Source organism: Acipenser ruthenus, unplaced genomic scaffold (genome assembly GCF_902713425.1).
Source record: "Acipenser ruthenus unplaced genomic scaffold, fAciRut3.2 maternal haplotype, whole genome shotgun sequence".
NCBI classification, from domain to species: Eukaryota; Metazoa; Chordata; class Actinopteri; order Acipenseriformes; family Acipenseridae; genus Acipenser; species Acipenser ruthenus.
Genome location: NW_026708387.1, coordinates 32,791 through 47,500, shown reverse-complemented (window position 1 = coordinate 47,500; position 14,710 = coordinate 32,791). Strand labels below are relative to the sequence as shown.

The 14,710-nt window shown below is 47.6% G+C and overlaps 2 protein-coding genes across 2 annotated transcripts in view; one reads left to right on the top strand and one right to left on the bottom strand.

The window, feature by feature from the left end:
• Positions 1-6,946, top strand: part of LOC131732053 (EH domain-containing protein 1-like) — an 18,031-nt gene extending 11,085 nt beyond the window's left edge. Inside the window, exons 3-5 of the mRNA XM_059021064.1 lie at positions 3,478-3,890; positions 5,525-5,689; positions 6,389-6,946. Coding sequence (XP_058877047.1) covers positions 3,478-3,890; positions 5,525-5,689; positions 6,389-6,946 — 1,136 coding nt within the window. The remainder of the gene's footprint in view (positions 1-3,477; positions 3,891-5,524; positions 5,690-6,388) is intronic.
• A 3,254-nt stretch (positions 6,947-10,200) lies between these two features.
• Positions 10,201-13,374, bottom strand: map1lc3cl (microtubule-associated protein 1 light chain 3 gamma, like). Its single transcript, XM_034917991.2, has 4 exons — positions 12,992-13,374; positions 11,948-12,003; positions 11,057-11,163; positions 10,201-10,822 (listed from the first exon to the last, which is right to left on the bottom strand). Exons 1-4 carry the CDS (start codon positions 13,050-13,052, stop codon positions 10,663-10,665), a joined length of 384 nt encoding a protein of 127 aa, XP_034773882.1. The 5' UTR covers positions 13,053-13,374; the 3' UTR covers positions 10,201-10,662.
• Between the last annotated feature and the right edge of the window lie 1,336 nt (positions 13,375-14,710).

Genomic DNA, 14,710 nt, shown 5'->3' with positions numbered 1-14,710 from the left:
GTCTAGTATAGAGAACTCAGTGCTGTACTGGAGATCTGAGAGCAGCTAATTCAATACAGTCTAGTGTAGAGAACTCAGTGCTGTGGATCTGAGAGCCAGCTAATTCAATACAGTCTAGTATAGAGAACTCAGTGCTGTACTGGAGATCTGAGAGCAGCTAATTCAATACAGTCTAGTATAGAGAACTCAGTGCTGTGGATCTGAGAGCAGCTAATTCAATACAGTCTAGTGTAGAGAACTCAGTGCTGTGGATCTGAGAGCCAGCTAATTCAATACAGTCTAGTATAGAGAACTCAGTGCTGTACTGGAGATCTGAGAGCAGCTAATTCAATACAGTCTAGTGTAGAGAACTCAGTGCTGTGGATCTGAGAGCCAGCTAATTCAATACAGTCTAGTGTAGAGAACTCAGTGCTGTGGATCTGAGAGCAGCTAATTCAATACAGTCTAGTGTAGAGAACTCAGTGCTGTGGATCTGAGAGCAGCTAATTCAATACAGTCTAGTGTAGAGAACTCAGTGCTGTGGATCTGAGAGCAGCTAATTCAATACAGTCTAGTGTAGAGAACTCAGTGCTGTACTGGGGATCTGAGAGCAGCTAATTCAATACAGTCTAGTATAGAGAACTCAGTGCTGTGGATCTGAGAGCAGCTAATTCAATACAGTCTAGTGTAGAGAACTCAGTGCTGTGGATCTGAGAGCAGCTCATTCAATACAGTCTAGTGTAGAGAACTCAGTGCTGTACTGGGGATCTGAGAGCAGCTAATTCAATACAGTCTAGTATAGAGAACTCAGTGCTGTGGATCTGAGAGCCAGCTAATTCAATACAGTCTAGTATAGAGAACTCAGTGCTGTGGATCTGAGAGCAGCTAATTCAATACAGTCTAGTGTAGAGAACTCAGTGCTGTGGATCTGAGAGCAGCTAATTCAATACAGTCTAGTATAGAGAACTCAGTGCTGTACTGGGGATCTGAGAGCAGCTAATTCAATACAGTCTAGTGTAGAGAACTCAGTGCTGTACTGGGGATCTGAGAGCAGCTAATTCAATACAGTCTAGTATAGAGAACTCGGTGCTGTACTGGGGATCTGAGAGCAGCTAATTCAATACAGTCTAGTATAGAGAACTCAGTGCTGTGGATCTGAGAGCCAGCTAATTCAATACAGTCTAGTATAGAGAACTCAGTGCTGTACTGGAGATCTGAGAGCAGCTAATTCAATACAGTCTAGTGTAGAGAACTCAGTGCTGTGGATCTGAGAGCCAGCTAATTCAATACAGTCTAGTATAGAGAACTCAGTGCTGTACTGGAGATCTGAGAGCAGCTAATTCAATACAGTCTAGTATAGAGAACTCAGTGCTGTGGATCTGAGAGCAGCTAATTCAATACAGTCTAGTGTAGAGAACTCAGTGCTGTGGATCTGAGAGCCAGCTAATTCAATACAGTCTAGTATAGAGAACTCAGTGCTGTACTGGAGATCTGAGAGCAGCTAATTCAATACAGTCTAGTGTAGAGAACTCAGTGCTGTGGATCTGAGAGCCAGCTAATTCAATACAGTCTAGTGTAGAGAACTCAGTGCTGTGGATCTGAGAGCAGCTAATTCAATACAGTCTAGTGTAGAGAACTCAGTGCTGTGGATCTGAGAGCAGCTAATTCAATACAGTCTAGTGTAGAGAACTCAGTGCTGTGGATCTGAGAGCAGCTAATTCAATACAGCCTGCCGACCCCACTAGAATCCAAACCCTGACAGAACAGCAGCGTTGGAAGGACTCTGAATTTGATGCGGGTTTGTTAGCGGGTTCGCTGTGTGTCTCGCCTCGGAGAGACCTCGTTAGCACTGCCTAGGGAAGACAGGCCTGACTCTGAAGTGACCGCAGATCAGCTGACTGTCGGAGGCCTGTGAGAGCAAACCAGAGTAACAGCACAGTGTGATACAGCACAGTGAAGCACAGGCAAGCATTGTGAAGCACAGAGAGGGATGGGGAAGCATAGGCAAGCATTGTGAAGCACAGAGAGGTCTGGTAAAGCATAGGGAAGCATTGTAAAGCACAGAGAGGTCTGGTAAAGCATAGAGAAGCATTGTGAAGCACAGAGAGGGATGGGGAAGCATAGGCAAGCATTGTAAAGCACAGAGAGGTCTGGTAAAGCATAGGGAAGCATTGTAAAGCACAGAGAGGTCTGGTAAAGCATAGGGAAGCATTGTAAAGCACAGAGAGGTCTGGTAAAGCATAGGGAGGTCTGGTAAAGCATAGGGAAGCATTGTAAAGCACAGAGAGGTCTGGTAAAGCATAGGGAGGTCTGGTAAAGCATAGGGAAGCATTGTAAAGCACAGAGAGGTGTGGTAAAACATAGGGAAGCTTTTACTAAAGGTTTTGCAAGTCAATACATTACATTTCAAGCACGGTTTGTCAAAATATTTTTTCTCAAAACACAACACACACGGCTAGCTGACTTCCCCCTCCCCTCTGCTCTCCTGCCCTCCCCTCTGCTACCCTTCTCTCCCCTCTGCTCCCCTCCTCTCTCCTCTGCTCTCCTGCCCTCCCCTCCCAGGCTGCAGTGAATAGAAATCTTGAGCTGGAGGATTTCTCCTTGGCTGTGTTTCTCTTTTGTCCTGCGGCGCACAGGAAACTGCGAGGGGAGGTCAACTGAGGGACAAGCCCTGCATTGTGAAAAAACAGAAAACCGAGGCTGCAAGACTCTGTCGTGGTGTCTTCGTGTTGAAGTGATTGTGAAACCTTTTATCAGCAGAGCCCTGGTGACCGTAAAACTGTGAAGAAATTCATGAGAGAATCTCAGCTCTGTGTGTGCAAGAGAAATCCACTTCCTTCTCAGGCTCTACACACACACTGAGACATGCACACTCACACTCGCACGCACACACATGCACACACGCACAGATATGCTGTATGCTGTTGAAATAACAGTTTACAGGAAAAAGGTCCTTTTATCAGCAGAAAATAAATAATATATATATATATACACACACTACTAGAGCGCTCTGCAGTGTTGAGAGTTGACCTCTATACAGCTTTGCAGTATTGAAAGAATTCAACAATTTCTGGTCTCTGAAACTAGAAGAGACCGAGTCAAGCAGACCAGCGTTTGGGCTCCAGTGCCTTCATCAGTGTTATTATTGAAACTAGAAGAGACCGAGTCAAGCAGACCAGCGTTTGGGCTCCAGTGCCTTCATCAGTGTTATTATTGAAACTAGAAGAGACAGAGTCAAGCAGTGTGATCCAGTCCAGGTTTTACTGCTACCAGCTTGATCAGCCCCCAGTGTGTATAGCTAACAAGCTCAGGTGTGTCTTTAAACTCAGTGAAACCAAGAACTGATCAAATTTTGTGCAATGGGAGTCTTCTTCCCAACCCTGTTACTGCTCCTATGAAGCCCATTATAAACCCTTCTCTCTCTCTCTCTCTCTCTCTCTCTCTCTCCCCCTCTTCCCCTCCTCTCTCCTCCTCTCTCCTCTCCTCTCCTCTCTCAAGGCTATGACTTCGCTGCGGTTCTGGAGTGGTTCGCCGAGCGGGTGGACCGGATCATCCTCCTCTTCGACGCCCACAAGCTGGACATCTCCGACGAGTTCTCCGAGGTGATCCGGGCCCTGAAGAACCACGAGGACAAGATCCGGGTGGTGCTGAACAAGGCGGACCAGATCGAGACGCAGCAGCTGATGCGGGTGTACGGCGCCCTCATGTGGTCGCTGGGCAAGATCATCAACACGCCGGAGGTGGTGCGCGTCTACATCGGGTCCTTCTGGTCCCAGCCCCTCCTCAAGCCCGACAATCGCAAGCTGTTCGAGGCCGAGGAGCAGGACCTGTTCAAGGACATCCAGGGGCTGCCCCGAAACGCAGCCCTGCGCAAACTCAACGACCTGATCAAGAGGGCGCGGCTGGCCAAGGTACCCCCCCCCCCCCCCCAAAACCCTAACCCCTTCTCCATCGCAAAACCGCCGCTGAAAGGGTACGCAAGGGCGTTTTTATTGTGTTGTGTTGCGTGTTCACGTGTGTTGCTACAAGCGTGCAAGTAAGGTGTGTGTGGTTTGAATTATTTTTTACATTTTGACCAGTTTTTAAAACATTTTTAAACTGCATTCCCTGCCTCAAGATGGCTTCCCATGTACCTGCACGGCCCTCTCAGAACTACATTTACCATCATCCTCCTCCTGCTCACATAACTGAGAGGGATTTACCAGTGAGCCAGAGGATGATGGGAAATGTAGTTCCAAGAGGGCCGTGCGGGTACATGGGAAGCCATCTTGATGCAGGGAATGAAATTTAAAAATGTTTTAAAGTGGTCAATGTAAAAAAATAAATAAAAATAATTAATTAAAACAATACGAACACCTTACGTAAACAGTTGTTGCAACACATATGAACCCCCACACCCCTCGAACCAAGCTCCTGTACCCCCTGACCCTAACAATAGCCTCCAACAGGAGGCTGTGTGGTCCAGTGGTTAAAGAAAAGGGCTTGTAACCAGGAGGTCCCCGGTTCAAATCCCACCTCAGCCACTGACTCATTGTGTGACCCTGAGCAAGTCGCTTCACCTCCTTGTGCTCCGTCTTTCGGGTGAGACGTAGTTGTAAGTGACTCTGCAGCTGATGCATAGTTCACACACCCTAGTCTCTAAGCCGCCCTGGATAAAGGCGTCTGCTAAATAAACAAATATTATTATTATTATTATTATTATTAATAAAAAAATCAATCCAGTAGCTCTGATTATGCGTACGGAGGCGACACGTCACTCCTGTCAGTTGTAGCTTTAGTTAGTTATTTTTTTATTTGCTCAGCTGTTTTCTCACCAGCTGGTTATAAACGTCTGCTCGCTCAGCAGTGACTCTCAGGGAGGCGGACTTTGCCAGGCGATGGAAAGTTTGTATCTCGGAAGGATCTCTGACCTTGTCGAGGGTAATCATCTGTTTATGATGCCCAGGGAAAGTCACGCTGGCTGTACAGTGACTTTGCACTGTCAGGATTTTTATGATCGGAGGCTTTTATCCAAAGCGACTCGCAGAGACTAGAGGGGTGAACTCTGCTTCATCAACTGCTGCTGCTGCTGCTGCTGCAGAGTCACTTCCAATAGGAGCTCGTTTGTTTTATATCTCCTGTCCCTCCCTCCCTGCCTCCCTCTCTCTCTCCCTCCCTGTAATGTAGTTACAGCAAATAAATTGCATAGAGGGGTTCCCTGACCTCCCTAAACCAGGAGAGCCAGATGCAATCGGACGGACATCCCAGGGTTGGAAATCAGACTCCCGCTGCACAGCAGTGTGATCCAGGCCTGGTTTCACTGGGAGTTTAATAATCAGACACACCTGAGCTTGTTAGCTAGACACACTGGGGGCTGATCAAGCTGGTAGCAGTAAAACCTGGACTGGATCACACTGCTGTGCAGTAGGAGTCTGGTTGTCATACCCAGACATCAAACTGAGCAGTACAACTTTTTAAAATTGATTTTAATTTTTGCACAAAGCAATCAAGTCAAAATGTATATGCATGTGTAATACATACAAACCCCCCACCCCCCCACCCCCAGGTCCACGCCTACATCATCATCGCTCTGAAGAAGGAGATGCCCAATGTGTTTGGGAAGGAAAACAAGAAGAAAGAGCTGATCAGTAACCTGGGGGAGATCTACCTGAAGATTGAGAAGGAGCACCAGGTCTCTCCTGGAGACTTCCCCAACCTGAAGAAGATGCAGGTGAACCCCCAAGCTGCTGGGCCTCGAAACAGAGAGAGCTACGACACGCACGCACACGCATGCACACACACTGACACACCACACACACAGAGCTACAACACACACACATACACAGAGCTACAACACACACACACATACACATACACAGAGCTACAAGACACACACACACACACTGACACATGCACAGAGCTACAAGACTTTAAGCTGGTGCCCCTGTGCCCTTAGCTCAGCGCTCACACCCCTGTGTTTGCAAAACAGCAGCGTCACTGTTTTTCGTTTTGCATGAACGAGATCCTGTGACCGATATTGACGGGATAAACAGAGAAGCAGGACTCCATACCAAGTCAGCAGAGAGCGAGCTAGATTACTAGATAATATACAGTGTCTCTATAATATACAGCGCTAGACCCTGATATCGATGCGATCCAGCCCTCTGAAATGTCTTTATAATATACAGCGCTAGACCCTGATATTGATGCGATCCAGCCCTCTGAAATGTCTTTATAATATACAGCACTAGACCCTGATATCGATGCGATCCAGCCCTCTGAAATGTCTTTATAATATACAGCGCTAGACCCTGATATCGATGCGATCCAGCCCTCTGAAATGTCTTTATAATATACAGCGCTAGACCCTGATATCGATGTGATCCAGCCCTCTGAAATGGTCCGCTCTCTCTCCCCTCCCCTCTCTCAGGAGCTGCTGGCCTCTCAGGATTTCACGCGGTTCCAGGGTTCGAAACCGAAGCTTCTGCAGGTGGTGGAGGACATGCTGGCGAACGACATCGCACGCCTCATGACTCAGGTGCGCCAGGAAGAGGCGGCCACGCCCAGCCAGGCCGTGAAGGGCGGGGCCTTCGAAGGGACCGCCAACGGGCCCTTCGGCCACGGGTACGGGGAGGGGGCCGGCGAGGGCATCGACGAGGCGGAGTGGGTGGTGGGGAAGGACAAGCCCAACTACGATGAGATCTTCTACACGCTGTCCCCCGTCAACGGCAAAGTCTCCGGGGCCAGCGCCAAGAAGGAGATGGTGAAGTCCAAGCTGCCCAACACCGTGCTGGGCAAGATCTGGAAGCTGGCGGACGTGGACCAGGACGGCTACCTCGACGACGAGGAGTTCGCCCTCGCCAACCACCTGATCAAGGTGAAGCTGGAGGGGTACGAGCTGCCGGAGCAGCTGCCCGGGCACCTGGTGCCCCCGAGCAAGAGGGGAGGGGCTGGGGCGAAGGGGGGCGTGGAGATGGGAGGGGAGTAGAGAGGAGGAGGAGGAGGAGGGGATGGGGCAAAGGGAGTGGAGAGAGAGGGGGAGGGGAGTAGAGAGAGAAGGAGGATGGGCTGGGGCAAAGGGGGAGTAGAGAGAGGGGGAGGGGAGTAGAGGGAGGGGCAAAAGGGGGCATGGAGATGGGAGGGGAGTATGGAGAGGAGGAGGGGCTGGGGCAAAGGGGGAGTGGAGATGGGAGGGGAGTAGAGAGGAGGGGATGGGGCAAAGGGGGGGCATGGAGATGGGAGGGGAGTGGAGAGTGGAGAGAGGGGGAGGGGCTGGGGCAAAGGGGGAGGGGAGCAAAGAAAGAAGGGGTGAGGGGGAGGGAAAGTAGAGATCTAATACCTCCCCGAGAGGGAGGAGAGCTGCTGGGGGGGGGGGGGGTGTGAGGGAAGGAAGGGGTATTCACTGTGTGTTTGTGTCTGAAAGGAGAGAGTCCGTCCGTCCGACTGTCTGTCCAGGGATAGGGAGAGGGGCTCGTTTAACCAAAATGAACAAAAACCACGACCAGGAACCCGACACAGTTGATCAGTGTTGGTGTTTCTCTTTGATTCCTCACGCTGCCTGTGTCAATTCTAATCAGGTGTTTTAAATCTAGGATGTAGAAGTTCTGTCTAGTTGTGTTCCCCCCCCCTCGTAAGTATTGACCCTGTTAAGTCTTGGGTTACATACAGTAAACTTCCCTATGATTAGCTCAGAAACTTCAAACACTGAGAGAGACTTCAGTGTCAATTCAATGGCAAACGTTGCCACTAGAAGTCTCTCTCGGCGTCTTCAGTGTAAATTCAACGGCAAACGTTTCCACTAGAAGTCTTTCTCAGTGTCTTCAGTGTAAATTCAATGGCAAACGTTTCCACTAGAAGCCCTTCTCAGTGTCTTCAGTGTAAATTCAACGGCAAACGTTTCCGCTAGAAGTCTCTCTCAGGGTCTTCAGTGTAAATTCAATGGCAAACGTTTCCACTGGAAGACACTGAGAGACTTCTAGTGGAAACGTTTGCTATTAAATTGTGTGTTTTTTATAGCTCTATATGTTAAAGTTACCCTTGGTAAATTAGCTGTGTGTACAGGTACATAAACACTAAGGAATTTATAATTGTTTTGTTTTCTCTTAACAATAATACAATTTAATTTTTACTTGTCAATAATTTGTTTGTTTTAACTATTTATTGTAAACTTATAAACACCCAAATAAAATGTGAAAAAAAAAATTGAAACTACTAAGCCAAAGTGTAAAGAATGTGATCTTTTTAAAGAAAAAATCATCTTTCAGGGCTGGGAATCAGACTCCTATCGCACAGCAGTGTGATCCATTATTAAACTCCCAGTGAAAGCAGGACTGGATCACAGCGCTGTGCAGCGGGAGTCTCGCTCCCAGCTCTGCTGTTTTCTGAAGTTCAGGGTTTCCCAGCCCGCTCGCTCGAATGTTTTCTCTGGTTTGTGAGACGAACGCGTTGCCTTAAACAGACACACACAGCGGCTACTGTGTAACATTAAGAAAAAAAAACGATTTAAGAAATAAACAAACACAAATAAATTTAAACATATTTTAAAATTCCTACCTGGTGATTATTTTGTTATTTATTTAACTTGAGTGGTGTTCTCTCCCTCTCTCTCTCTCTCTCTCTCTCTCTCTCTCTCTCTCTCTCTCTCTCTCTCTCTCTCTCTCTCTCTCTCTCTCTCTCTCTCTCTCTCTCTCTCTCTCTCTCTCTCTCTCTCTCTCTCTCTCTCTCTCTCTCTCTCTCTCTCTCGTCCTGCAAGTCCAGCATCATAGACAAAACATGGGACTGATTCACCTGCCATAGCACTGTCAAAAGCACACCATGGGACTGATTCACCTGCCATAGCACTGTCAATAGAGTGGGGGTGTCAGGATGTGGTCTAATTGATAGGAATTTATTTATATATATATATAGCCCTGCCTATTTACCGGCTCTAAATGTAATGGCTATAATTGGTATTAATGTAATCTGTTTATTCTCAGAGAATAGCACCCTCTGCTGTCAGAAACTAGTACTGCTTCTCTGAACCCTTAGGCTGCAGTTCAGCCCCATCACTTGCTCTGCTCTCCACAAGATGGCAGTATTGCATCGCTTTAGCACTGCTACTGCAGTACACCGCGAAAAGGTCATTGTGCGGGTAAGTTGCTGTACCTCTTTGTGGCCACGGATGGCGCCCTTTCCCAGGACAAGAAAATTGTTGCAATTGCAGAAATGTGTAGGTATGTATTTAATTGTCTTAACTGTACTGAGATCTGAGAACTTGGAGTGTTCGTGTTGAAAGTTCCACGATGGTGTGAAGTGAGCGGGGTCTATCTATAGGGAGGCGACACCTACCTGTCAATCTGGCAGCCAGCCACTCGCCCAAGTGTTCAGATGTGCTTACAACCTCGCTCCCTGCATTCTGCACAGCACTGTGATCTACACAGCCAGGCATTCAGGAAGGGAGCGCTGACCATCTTTAAAATCCATTCTCTCACCTCTTATTAGCTTTATTAACAGGATCGCTGGCCCCTCCCTTTAAAGGAGCGCTGACCATCTTTAAAATCCATTCTCTCACCTCTTATTAGCTTTATTAACAGGATCGCTGGTACCCTCCCTTTAAAGGAGCGCTGACCATCTTTAAAATCCATTCTCTCGCCTCTTAGCTTTATTAACAGGATCGCTGGCCCCTCCCTTTAAAGGAGCGCTGACCATCTTTAAAATCCATTCTCTCACCTCTTATTAGCTTTATTAACAGGATCGCTGGCCCCTCCCTTTAAAGGAGCGCTGACCATCTTTAAAATCCATTCTCTCGCCTCTTATTAGCTTTATTAACAGGATCGCTGGCCCCTCCCTTTAAAGGAGCTCTGACCATCTTTAAAATCCATTCTCTCACCTCTTATTAGCTTTATTAACAGGATCGCTGGCCCCTCCCTTTAAAGGAGCGCTGACCATCTTTAAAATCCATTCTCTCGCCTCTTATTAGCTTTATTAACAGGATCGCTGGCCCCTCCCTTTAAAGGAGCGCTGACCATCTTTAAAATCCATTCTCTCACCTCTTAGTAGCTTTATTAACAGGATCGCTGGCCCCTCCCTTTAAAGGAGCGCTGACCATCTTTAAAATCCATTCTCTCGCCTCTTATTAGCTTTATTAACAGGATCGCTGGCCCCTCCCTTTAAAGGAGCGCTGCCTGTAAAGTTGTGGCTGCTTTTGTTTTGTAGTGTTATATACATTACTTGATTATATAAGAGAGACGCATACGAGACATGTAAAGTTAAAAAAAAATGTGTTTTTTTTTATTTTCTGGTAGTTTTGGGTTTTTTCTGCAGGTACAACATTTGACCAGCCAGTGGCGCTGCTTGCAATACAAAAAAATAAATCACATTCAAGGAAACTACAGCTGCACCAGCCTGCCACCAGGAGGCAGTGTAGGGCCTCCTCTCTATCCCAATGGCCCTGCGTGCAGCATTGACTGGGAGGAAGTGACATCACTTGGGTAGCTTTAAGCAATTGCCTTGCCCTGGAAGTGACATCATTTGGTCGCCTTTCTGGCGTACCCCAAAAAAGGGAAGTGAGTTCATTCGTTTGCCCCGCCCCCACACACAGTGACAGGAAGTGACATCACGGCATTAAAAGAACGCGAGATTACACAGGTTTGGCTACGCAAGGCGCGGTGACGCGGTCTTGTTGACGGGAGGCGGGTCCCTCCCTCTCAGGCGCAGGAAGTGATGTCAGCCGAAGGTTTCCTGCGAGGCGTAGGTGACGTAGAGGAAGCCGTCCTCGTCCTTGCTCTGGGAGTAGATCTGCGCCATCGTGAGGCTCAGGCTGGCTAGCGAGCGGCGATCAATCAGCAGATACAACGCCTGCGTCGCACCCAGAGCCATGCGGCTCCTAGAGGAGAGGAGGGGGGGGGGGGAGAGAGGACAGATGAGGAGAGAGGGGAGGGGGATAGAGGAGAGAGGGAAGAAGAGGATAGAATAGGGGGAGGAGAGAGAGAGGGGAGGGGGGATAGAGGAGAGATCGAGTTAGTGCTGTTATAGTGTGTCGCTCTAGCCACGCATTAGCTCCCATTGTATTATAAAATCAGAAAACTCAAGATAAAAACGTGAGCTCTCTCTCTCTCACCTGATCAGACTCATGAACTGACACATCGTGAGCTCCTGCGGGACGAGGAATTTTGTTTTGTCCAGCAGGGGGAGCACTCTCTCCTTGCTGTAGCGCTCCACGATGACCTGCAGCCGAGGAGTCGAGGGGGGAATTCAAAATTTAAGTTTTTCTGTTCAGTCTCTGGAAAACTACAAAGCGCTGGGTGTGGAATTCAATATGTTAACAAGGGGACATTATTCAGCAGCTTTCATTGGACTCTATGAAGCTGAGGGAGTTCATTCTATATAGAGGGGGTGGAATTCAATATGTTAACAAGGGAGCATTATTCAGCAGCTTTCATTGGACTCTATGAAGCTGAGGAGTTCATTCTATATAGAGGGGGTGGAATTCAATATGTTAACAAGGGAACATTATTCAGCAGCTTTCATTGGACTCTATGAAGCTGAGGGAGTTCATTCTATATAGAGGGGGTGGAACTCAATATGTTAACAAGGGAACATTATTCAGCAGCTTTCATTGGACTCTATGAAGCTGAGGGAGTTCATTCTATATAGAGGGGGTGGAATTCAATATGTTAACAAGGGAACATTATTCAGCAGCTTTCATTGGACTCTATGAAGCTGAGGGAGTTCATTCTATATAGAGGGGGTGGAATTCAATATGTTAACAAGGGAACATTATTCAGCAGCTTTCATTGGACTCTATGAAGCTGAGGGAGTTCATTCTATATAGAGGGGGTGGAATTCAATATGTTAACAAGGGAACATTATTCAGCAGCTTTCATTGGACTCTATGAAACACAATTAGTTTAATTCTATAGGGGGGGTTGCAAATCTTTTGACCACAGCTGCGCATTCAGACAGACAGACAGACAGACAGACAGACAGACAGACAGACAGACTCACTCACCGGAAGTTTGTTGGGAAATTTTGATCTCACGGTAGTGACTTCATGTTGTCTTGTCGCTGCGGGGGGGGGAAACAAAAATCGTTACATCAACTACTGTATAATTAGGACCGCGAACTTCATATCAATCATGCGTTATTATTAATGAGTCATTTAGCACGCTTAAACAAAACGACTCGCAGAGACTAGAGGGGTGAACTCTGCTTCATCAACAACTGCTGCTGCTGCTGCTGCTGCAGAGTCACTTCTAATAGGAGCTCGTTTGTTTTACGTCTCATCTGTAGGACGGAGCACAAGGAGGTGAAGCGACTCGCTCAGGGTCACACGCACGCACGCACACACACACACACACACACGCACACACACACACAGGGAGTCAGTGGCTGCTGCAGAGTCACTTTCAATAGTAAAATATGTATCATATTTGAAAACGTATCCCATTGTAATAGGCGTCTGGTATTAATATCCACACGACATGTGCGATTAGAAATGACTCGCAGGTATCGAGTGAAGAACAGAAATGCATGAAAACGTGTAAAATATTATTGCTTTGAAACGATACAGCCCTATAGGTGAGGCTCTAGTGGAAAGAAGCGCGGAGGAGCCGCGGGATTGGACCGGACTTGCATCTCGATGCGATCGATCAACGGGGATTCTCTCTATTATCAAATATAGGAAGAGTCCAGCATGCAGCGAACAGGTAGTTAAAAATCAATAAATTAAAAAACCTGCTTTCTAGTTATATTAAAAATGCATAATGTCTTTAAACACAGTTTATATTTATATATATATAGATTACAAAGCTGAACGACTTTTGCCTGAAACGTTCTGAATTAAATTATATTTTTAATCATTTAAATTTGTGTGCATCCAAACAAAACAAAAAATTGTACATATACATACAAGAGAGAGAGAAAAGAGGAACATCATCATCATCATAATAATAATAATAATATTAATAATAATAATAATAATAATAATGATAATGGTAGTATAGGAATGTATTCTGAAATGCGCGGTGAGTTGAAGCAGCAGCGCGATGCTTACCCAGAGATTTTCTTTGTTTGAACGGCTTCAGCAGCTCCTGCGACCTCTCAAGCGGCGGCATGCTGTGCGCTTCGAGGCGGGGGGCTCCCTGCTCACAGACGGCGGATGCTGTGCGCTTCGAGGCGGGGGGCTCCCTGCTCACAGACGGCGGATGCTGTGCGCTTCAAGGCGGGGGGCTCCCTGCTCACAGACGGCGGCTGCTGTGCGCTTCAAGGCGGGGGGCTCCCTGCTCACAGACGGCGGCTGCTGTGCGCTTCGAGGCGGGGGGCTCCCTGCTCACAGACGGCGGCTGCTGTGCGATGCTAAGGGCTGCCGATCACCTCTCTTACCCGTCCTCTGGTGACACAGTCCCGCTAGAAGCTCCTGCCCTAGCCGGACCTTTTATAAAACCACCAGCCCCCCCAAACACTCCCTCCCTCCCTCCTCCAGTCCCGGCTTGTTCAAACTGAACAAAACCGGCTTGGCTGTCGGACCAGACCCCCCCCCCCCCCCCCCCCAAGACTCGGTGTGATAGTGTCTTACACACACACACACACACACTGATACACACACACAGACACTGACACACACTGATACACACATACAGTGACACACACACACAGACACTGATACACACATACACTGATACACACAGACACTGACACACACACGGATACACACACACTGACACTGATACACACACACTGACACACACACTGATACACGGACACTGACACACACACTGATACACGGACACTGACACACACACACACACACACACTGATACACACACACTGATACACGGACACTGACACACACACACACGTTTTGGCCGAAAACCCTTCTTTATGTGGAAAGAAAATAATTATTGACACACATATATTTTCTGCACTGAGTTCACTTTCCTTTCTGTGCGTGTGTCCCAACGTCTGTGTGTGTGTGTGTGTGTGTGTGTGTGTGTCTGTGTGTCTCAATGTCTCTGAGTGTGTCTCTTTGTGTGTGTGTCAGCGTATCTCTTTCTCTCTCAGTGTATGTGTGTCTCAGTGTGTTTGTGTGTGTCTCAGTGTCTCTCTTTCTCTCTGTCAGTGTATGTGTGTCTCAGAGTCTGTGTTTGTGTCTCTGTCTCTCTCTCTCTCTCTCTCTCTCTCTCTCTCTCTCTCTCTCTCTCTCAGTGCGTGCATCAGTGTTTTTCAATCCATACTTGCAACACCACAAGCCTACCAGCAGGGCGCGCTATTGTATCACCCTGTGAAAAACAGGTCAAGGCGCCTGACGGTGTGGGGCTGTGAGCACGGTGCGCGGTTACAATCGGCTGAACCGCAGCGGACCCTGTTAATGATCTTCCGGCACCAGATCAGAAGATGCGCGCTCTGAACTAACCACGAATGAACACCAAGCAGCGCTATCGAAGGGCAAAAGGGCGGTCTGTTATTGCCCCGGCCACGTGAGTGAAGGACTGGCAGCAGGCAGGCAGAGACAGGCGTGCATCGGGTCAATCTCGCTTTTTTTTTAATGATTTATTTAATCATAAATATATGTGAATGATTGATTTTTTTAGGCGGTTTACATACGAGGAAACCGCAATGCCCACAATCCCACGCTCCCTTATCGTATGGCATTTACTGATCCTATCGCTGGCCTGTTTACTTCGCATTAGTCGCTGAAATGTGTCCAAGGAGTTCAGAAACCGACGCGACATGAGTTTTATTTCAAAGATCAATATTTGTTCACGTATTCGAC

Coding starts and splice junctions, on each gene's coding strand:
- map1lc3cl (XM_034917991.2), bottom strand. CDS start 13,052: ATGCCGCCGCTTGAGAGGTCGCAGGAGCTGCTGAAGCCGTTCAAACAA. Junction 12,004..12,991: donor CAAACAAAGAAAATCTCTGG/GTAAGCATCGCG, acceptor CCCCCCCCGCAG/CGACAAGACAACATGAAGTC. Junction 11,164..11,947: donor AATTTCCCAACAAACTTCCG/GTGAGTGAGTCT, acceptor CCTCGGCTGCAG/GTCATCGTGGAGCGCTACAG.